The sequence below is a fragment of the Acyrthosiphon pisum genome, chromosome A3 (genome assembly GCF_005508785.2).
Source record: "Acyrthosiphon pisum isolate AL4f chromosome A3, pea_aphid_22Mar2018_4r6ur, whole genome shotgun sequence".
Lineage (NCBI taxonomy): Eukaryota > Metazoa > Arthropoda > Insecta > Hemiptera > Aphididae > Acyrthosiphon > Acyrthosiphon pisum.
The window spans coordinates 26,209,010-26,218,732 of NC_042496.1; the positions used below are offsets into that span (position 1 = coordinate 26,209,010).

Sequence of the window (9,723 nt, forward strand, 5' to 3'; positions counted from 1 at the left end):
TATACATTGGAGAGTACCATCGCTGGATGATTTCCCTCATCTTGTGCTTCATGTGTTATTTTTATTATGTATATAGTGTTAAGTCAGTCATCTATTTTACTTATTGTGTCACATGTAATACAGATTGTACATTTTCTAAAATAAAAAAAAATAATAAAAAAAAAGTGTATACCTTCATTATCGAAGAGCTGGAAAATCATATCGTTTATTTCTGCAGGAGTCCGGTTCGACTTTAACACAATCCACATAATAGCCTCTCCATTTTAATTCCCGTGTTACTATAATTAGTTTATAGTATACCTCTACCTTTACGACAAAATATGGTAGGTACCTGCAGAATACCAGCAGCTAATATCTATTTATAGCTACTTATATGACACAATATTACGTAGTGTCGGGCTAATTCGATATTTCTTGTCATTGAAAATCCAGAAAACCGACCTCCGTTGAAAATGCGCTCGTATACCTTGATGTAAAGCAGTTTCAGAAATCTATATAAGATGTGCGTGTGTATGTGTGTGTGAGTACCCATCGTAAGCTACGGCCCACGGACACATTCCAAACGCTGCCTACCAATGCATAGAGAATATAATATAATATAATATTATTATAACAGCATCATCGTTGTCGTGGTCATTATTATTATTATTATTATAATTATTTTGGTACTAATATTAAATAACGTACTCAACAATAGTATTAAAATAATAATAATAATATGATAGGCACATATTATTATCGCTATATATTTCCGCGGTGACGACGTGCACATCAAAGCTCCCGCACACGGACGTCTCCACGCCGCCGTACATTCAGGTCGGTTCTCCCACTTCGCGTCGTCCGCCGCAGCCTCAGCGCGCGCGCTCCTATAGATCGCTCGATCACAGCCACCGGGACTTAACCGCGGCAGTTTGTTAGCGTACGCGGTCAACTGTAGTCGACGTCTCTCGGCGAGGATATGCCGTTGCTGGTGGTCACAAACCATTGCAAGTATTGTTTACATGATTATTTCGGTCGTCATCGTAGGTATTACAAAGTCCGGTGAACCAAGTTTACGCGGTGATTTCATAGGCCGCCTGTACGTTGAATTCGGACGTTTTCGTAATCGTTCGTCAGAGTACGCGTATTATTGTATTATTATAGTTCGCGCGCGTTTTTTTTGTTTTTCTCTCGGCCGTCCGAGGATTATCTGATTCCGTTGTCAAACAAACAAGCAAACACGTTTGTGGTTTCCAAGACGAACCCCACTTGCTATAGCGGTGTTGTTTTCGAGAACCGTTAAATTTTATTATTTTAATCGTTATCACTAGCGTTTTACGACTTTTCATCGAATTAAATTTTAACCAATCGATCCCGAGTACCACGCCGGTGTTCACACATATACGCAAACTATGTTGATATACCCGACGGCGGGCAGCGGGGCGATAAGTAGCCGTATGAACGCGTCGGGCCAAAAGGGCGGCAGGGCCGCGGCCAAGGGTGCTGTGCAGCGTAAGGTGGAGGCCAACAAGACTAAGAGCAGTAGTAAGCAAACGGTGCTGTGGAAGCACGCGGACGTCGAACAGGGAGTGGTCGTAGTCGATGAGAAACAACTAATGCGGCTGGTTAAGACGGAACCCATCGAGAACTATTATCGGCTGGACAGCGAACCATTCGCCAAGTAAGTTTCTAGACGTAGTATTTAATTGTCTATAGGTTACTTGTATGCGTCACTACAGAGTTGTACCAATTCGGAATGATCGCGTCCCGGTGCTTATTTTATTGCCACTTTCCTTTTTCTTGTTTATGTAAATTGTTCGAATGATTAACTAGCTCGGATCATAATGAAGCTTAGATAATAATTATATTATATCATACACTAATATGTAATAACTAGCTAGATACCTTGACTGCCTTGGAAAAATGAACACGTAAAATACGCCGCTATACCGGCGTATCTCGGTTATAGTGTACCTCAGTTCACGAGCAAATCGGCGTCGGTATACCTCACTATTTTAGAACTGATTTGACCAAGATAGGCAACTAACCTGAATCGAATTGGATATAACGATTGGTATTTTTTTGAACGTGTTTCATGCTATATATACTCCGAATTTCCCTAGTAACTCTATTTTCTAAGAAATATTTCTGAAATTTTCGTCGAAATCGATTTAGTAGTTTTCGAGTCGATAATCTATAAATGTCCATTTATATTTATATGTTTGGTTCCAAGAACCAATAGCTCTTTATATTAACAAAAAAAATATATGATTATTCTAAGTAAAAACGAAAAATATGTGTGAGCCACTCTATATCAAAAGGGCTTGAAAACCTGCTATAAACACTCGCCGAGTTTCAAGGAAGATCTAGGCAAAATGTTGTGAAAATGGATCAGTATAGTTTCCCAGCCAATAAGCTTCATAAAAACGTACATCAATTTGTATATATAGTATTTAGACTGTAGACTTGTATATTATACAATTTGTAAATTCCAATATTAATAAGTACCGCTTGTGGAGTGGTCGCCCCCCACCCCTTAGCCTTGTCATGACTACGTATCTCTCTACGCTCACATAAAAATCGGTTTCAAATTTCAATTCTTCGTGGTTATATTATAATCTGTTTAGCTCATCTAGCCATATAGGTATTGTATTTGTAATTATTTATTAAAAAATGTTTTAGGATCAGGAGAACATTAGATCTGTCCACTAAGGGGTGTTAGGAACATTCTTCATCTAAGTATTCTGTTTATCTCACGTGATAAATAAGTAAATAATATATTGATAATATTTAAACCACGTTTAAAACTTTGGGGGTGCTTCTGCGTACCATACACAAACCCTTGTAAATTCACCAATGTTCGCTATTTGTTTTATATAGGTATATGGCTATTATATAATAAGTCTAAAAGTATAAAATCTCCAACAAGACTAATTTTATTATTGTATATTATGATATCGTATATAGTTTGTAAATTAACTATGGAAAATTATTTAAATTTTTTAAACAAGTATATTTTACTATTTTTAGTATTTTTATGTGTTCCTAATTGAACTTATTTCACAATATTAAGTTGAAGATATTATTTAAACGACTTCGATCATTTAAATTTGATTAAACTATACCTGGTTGAGCGAAGAATTTAAATAATGAATTGGTAGATAATAAGCTTAAAAAAAAGCAAAACAATAACTACAACTTTGTATAAAGATATAGAGCTGATATATCGTTACGCGCGTTACGATATACGACGTATACGACTCATTCATGAATACTCAACACCATTGCAAAAAGATACTTTTTTAATTGTATAGTATAATATAAGTAACTTGAATACAACATACGTCATTCGAGTAAAAATTATCTATTAAGTAGAAATAATATGACGAGCTCTCAAAATTACATAAAAAGAAAAAGAAATAATACAAGTCTAATATTTAATTTATTATTATAACAAATAGATTATAAGGCGTAATTTGAATATAATATAACAAAACTGTATACCTATGACTGAATACTTTCAGTTTTCCTTGGATATTTAACCTACTATATAAACTATATGTTTTAAAATCACGTTCATAATTGAATAGGATAATTATTAATTATACACTAATATATGATAATTATAGCGTATTAACAAGACGTTAATTGTAGTATAATTTAATGTTTTGAAATTTTAAAGTTGTTTTGTATTTTTAATACTAGTGTATAATTTAAAATATCTATATAATATAATATTTACTAGGTATAGGGTACCGGGTCCCTATATAGTATACCGACCATTAATGTCTTGTTAAGACACATTATAATGTTAATTGGACATTATTATTACTTTAAACATTCGACTTTGATTTTTACTCTTGTACAACATTTGCATGAACATATTGCGTGGATTATAATTATTTTAATTCCTGAAATGGGACAAGGAAGTTTTAATTCGAACAATGGTTGTCCTCACGTTCTGGTCACCGGCCACCGTGTAAATTTCAAAATTACATGTTCGTTATTTTCAGTGTTTATACCTGGAGTACACTGACGCACAAAAAAAAAGCGTGTCTTGTACTTATATATTATTGTATTATAATATGAGTACAATGTTTTATCATTTTTTTTCTCTTATCGTTTTTATCGACATTTTATTATTATATACTTCGTCGGGCTAATTGATTATTATATGGGATTCGAACAATGTTTTTTTTCCCATTTTTTTTTTCTTGCCTTCCGCCCGTGTTGGACACACGACTGACATGCCGAGGACGAAACTGTCAATACATTATTGCGAACACGTAGTAGGCCGGCATATAGTTACGTATGCACGGCTCGATCTCTGCGCGGCAGATCCATCCGACTCTGCGACCTCTTTGGTAATTAACGAAAAACAACTATACCGGATTTTATACAAGGATATATTATTGTCGTGAGCACACACACACTCGTGTACAAATACACGCATACACGCGTACATTTACTGATATCACACGAGCATATATATACGGTGGCTGCAACCGTGATCATTATTATAGTGTCTCGTGCCATGACACCAGGGATTCACCCCGGTTACTACCGTTGGCAGTTTAACGATACCTTCGTTATACGTTGTACGTTTTATACGTTTATATGTACTAGGTATATGCGAGAACCCAAACTTGGTTATAACTCGGTTATAATCCCTTATACGTGCAGGGGCCATTGCATTTGTAGACAAATCGACGTATACTCTCTGTAATGTCTAGACTACGCCACCGCGGGTATATTAATTTCTCACGAAACACCGGTCTGACTATATTATATGTGGACATTAATTATTGAGTACAACTATAAATATTGTATGGTCGTCATAAACATCACATTTTATAAGAAAACGCTCGTCCGATGATTTGTATCGACGAATAAAATATTATGCATATACATATATTATATATATATAATAAGTCGAGCAAGCGGGACACGCGCGTATCGACCTGGGGGTGCGTTATGGACTATAGACTATGGTGAAATAGGAAGTATATTATGCACACAACAAAAATCGTAATAATAATTGTATTATAATTAAAAAAAAACCCCCGTAGCAATGCCGTCGAGTTCGCTTGTTTATAACGTAAAATAGTAATATCATTATCATCGTATAATCATAAAAATAATCATGATGTGACGACAATTAGTTCCTGGAAAACGCTATTAAGGTTCGTCCTTGCAATGGAAACCCGATTCACCTCGTGGCGTTAGCGAGACGGTTGCAAAAAAAACAAAATGGGGGCATCGACTATCACATAATAATAATGATTGCGCGCGTGAATATTAACACGTTAATATACATAATAATAGTAATAATAATAATAATGTACACGATATTATATTCAGTAAGTCGTATCAATTCGTAGACTACCGTCACATATTACCCTGGAGCACGTGTGCGGAAGCTGAAACTTTATGCATATGTATATATAGTAAACAGCGCGGCCGTAGCGATAAGACATATTATTATGGGCCTGAAAGTCCAAAAGTAGGGGTGAAGAGTTGGAGGAAGGGGGGCGCGTACGTATAAATATTGTCATGGCGGCCGTTAGTCCATATTAGCCTTCAATGGCACATACTTCGACATCATTATATCATTATTGTTTATTATATTATGTAATAAATTATAATAGATATCTGCAACCAGAACTTTTTGAGTTTTTCGAATTCGGTTCGGTTCCTAGAGTACAACAAAGTCCGTTCCGATTTCAGAATGGGCCAAAGCTGGGTTCATAGAAAAACCAAAATGGCAGTTTATGTTCTTCAAAATTAAAAATGTCCGTTGATTTGACTGATACCGATGATTTCAACCAGTGCCATTATAATTTTTCATGGCTGGTAAGACATCGTACATTGCGTTTAGAATTTGTTATTTTCTATCAAAATATCGCCATCACTAAAATATTGAAATCGAAGTTTTGGCGAAGTTCTGATTTCAGAAACGTTTTTTTTTCAATATGATTATAGTCCCTTGTAATGCATAATATTATGTGGGAGAAATTGACACAAAACGAAAATAATATGGTAAGTAAATCTTCAAAAATCACTGGAATAGATTAATCAAATAATCGAATCGATAAGACTCTATTATTACGTAAACTATTCCCTTTTCACCTCTTGCGAAAACGGATTTCACATACAACAGATTTACTCGGAGTTAAGACTACACTTTGATTATACATTTGACTATAATATTGTTGAAAATTAATCACTTACCGCCAAAACTGCAAGAGACCTGTACGCAATGTACATCCATCCGTTTCAAACGTGTGGAAATGAACAACTTTTCGCGTTGGATATTCGAAGTTTTGGACGATTCATCGGCACAAATTATGTATTATATTCTGTGTTTTAATAATAGGCGATGTATACTACACCTGTAGCCAAGACAAGCAAATCAATTTGGTCAGCCACGCTGTTATGTACCTGCATTAAGTGCACGCGTTTGCACGTTATATATAAAATATCATGCTGGCTAAAGGTGCATAATATATTATATCATATTAAATATAACTACGAACTACCCATTCAACGGAAGTCGCAAGTACAATAAAATATACGGTGAGACGTATACCTATAATGTATATTATACATATTATTATAATATTTGTATGCGTCCTACACGTGGCTATACGACCGAAGTATATAAATGTGGTGCCTATACTCCGTATATATAAAAAAAATTTGCGTGTGTCTCTTGGCTCTCCGGCTGCTGTAGCGAACGGGTTTCGGCCGTACCTGCATACACGTCATGTATAATATATATGAGTTATTAAATATAACGTATAGGTATAGGTATATTATGTGTGTTTTAGTTTCGGGGTCCGATAAACTCTCGCCGATACCTACGCGATAAAAATATTATATTATATTATATACTGTACGGTTAATCGTTCCGGAACGTCATACTTATCCTTAATCTTTGAATTTGAATTTTATTTAAACTTCTGAAAAAAAGAAAAAATATTCACAACAATCATATAATTCAACAAAAGTTAGTCAAAAGCTGACCCCCCCCCCAGCTGAAATCTAGCCTAAAACTTATAATATTATATATTATGATTTATGAGTGACGCCATATAGGTACCCATGTTTCATAAAAATATATGTTGTGTACACACATTCGTATGTACTATATAGCATTACTACCCAAATAATATAGATCTGCTGCAGCTCAAATACAATATAGAGGATTATTTTATATTTCAACATTATTTTATGAATATAATTCAATTGCCACGGAACTCACGCGGAATACGCGCTCACTGCACACATGAATGACGTTGATATGAACATCGATTAACGTGCGAGTGGATATTTTTCACGCGCACAACGCGAACTGTATAAAAAAACGTATATATAGTATATACCTATATATTGGATATAATAAAATATATCTTTGTGCGAGATCGTCAACGCCATCGAGACGATGACTAATGATTGCCGGCCCATGACAGTATACGACACTATACATCATTATATACAGCTGCTCTTAATGTACTTGCTCAGGATAAATACATCTATGATATAAAATATATATATATATTATATATTATTGATACAGGGTGAGCCACATTGTTTAATCATTTTTTTATTCACCGGTAGAACACCGCAGTGGCAATTCGCTGCGCCCAATATTTACATAAACCTACCATTAAAAGAACGAAAAACGAAATCTGCGTGTGTTGTCTACGTCTTACAATCGTACAACTTTTGAAAATTTATGTTGGGCAGAACCGATTTTAATATGTTACCTACCTACCTTTAATATTACAGTAAATTGATTTATTATTTAACTTATAGGTAATAGCATATTATTCTCTATGTTCTTTGTTTGTTCTTTTAAATGTAAAGCGAGTTATTAGCAATTATATATAATATATACATTTTAATATTTAAAATACTCGTAACTAACTTTACAATTTGAATATAAAAAAAATTAACGTAACTACAAACAGATATAATGTTTTTATCTTTAAATTGGATAAAAATGTAATTTACTTTAATATTAAAGCTATATATAGTTAATAAGTATAAAATAAAATTGATTCTGCTGAATACAAATTTGCTAAGCCACACGCGTTTATAAGACGGAGACAACTTACGCACATGTGGATGACTGATGAGACATTCTCGTTAATATGATCATTCATTTTTCGGCAAACTCGATACCATATAAAAGAGACGAGTAAAATATACATTGAAACGTATATTTATAAGACTAAATACGTGCAGATCGTGAAATTTATCAACGCTGTTATCTATATGATTATGTATGCGCGATGTGTACTGTACACCTCCTCGTAGTATAAGCCGGTGTGTATATTATAAACTTGTCTGCACGCGTGCTCGTCTTCGTGTAAATTGTGCACACGTCGCGTAACATGTCTTTTTTATAGATAAAATTATATAATAAACGATCTTTCAGTCGCTTGTTTTTGAGGCGTTTTTCAGAGGTTTTATTTTCCCGGAAAGTGGTTTTGCTTAACTCGCTCTCCATGAGGACTAGTGAAAATCGAATGCATCTTTTTTTGGAGATTTTAGGTCTACTTGTACTGTAACTTTACCTTCCTAGGTTGAAATGAATACCTATCAATGCCACTGCGATCTTGATTATAGTTATTACTCTTTCCTCAGGATGTCTTTTAATTTATCACTATTTTTGATTTTGATTTGCCACTATTTGGTTACAGGGTATCGTAGACGTTCAAATCTTGTACGAAGGAAATTCATATTATTGTTAATGCGCTATAATAAAGAAGTTAGGTTATGACACGCACAAATACTGGGGCGTGACGGACTACCTGGGGAAAATACAAAAAATATTAAAAGATTCGAGGTGGTGGGCGATTGTTTAACACCGCGCGATATCTGAACGCCACCAAATATGTACAATTTCAATTACGATTTTCTGTAACGAACACCGTAGTCTTTGCACACGCACGTCGATTCGGAATGCCACCGCCGTGGCTGTCTGTACGTGTAAACTATATTGCAAGTTATTATAAAATTATAATTTCTGACGATCATATTATTATAACGGGTGCAACGATAATTATTAAGTTCTGTTGACGTCCTGGGAAATTCACGAACCGTGTACTTATATAATATTATAACACCTACACACCCAAACGCATTATTATGTATGCACGTCTTATACTATGTACGCGTGTTATTATTATTATAAGCAGTATATTATTATGTATGATATTATCATATGATTTCGACCGGAAACACACAAAATTCCAAAAAATATCGTAAAACCACAAATGAGCGCGTGTAGGTAATATTTATTAGGTAGGTAGGTATTATATTGTTATAAATCCTGTACTCTGCGGACTTGCAGGCGTAGCGGACACAATATCGAACACTTTACCTACAATACATATACGTATAAATATAATATATTTTATATCTTATACGCAGTGTACATTGTATATATTTTACATTATATTATAGCTGTGCACACGGATGATGATGTACGCGGCGCTTGTAGTTTCTCACGCCCATCTCTTTGTTTCGCGACGGTTTCGCACGAAAAAATTCTACCCGACCAGGACACTCCTGCGTGCGGCGGCACATATTATAATATTATTATTATGTGTGTCATAATATTAAATTTGTAATTTCCTCCCACCCGTACGCTGCCTTACGAATAATAAGGTCTGTTACAGCAATGTGATAATAATATAATATAATGAACGCCAGATTAAAAAGCATACAGATTTA

The 9,723-nt window shown here is 34.5% G+C and overlaps 1 protein-coding gene across 1 annotated transcript in view; it reads left to right on the plus strand.

Annotated features, from left to right (window-relative positions):
* Nucleotides 1-899: 899 nt before the first annotated feature.
* LOC107882134 (death-associated protein kinase related) overlaps nt 900-9,723 on the plus strand; it is a 45,741-nt gene continuing 36,917 nt past the window's right edge. Inside the window, exon 1 of the mRNA XM_029491570.1 lies at nt 900-1,660. Within this exon, the coding sequence (XP_029347430.1) occupies nt 1,392-1,660 (269 nt within the window). The 5' untranslated portion in view covers nt 900-1,391. The remainder of the gene's footprint in view (nt 1,661-9,723) is intronic.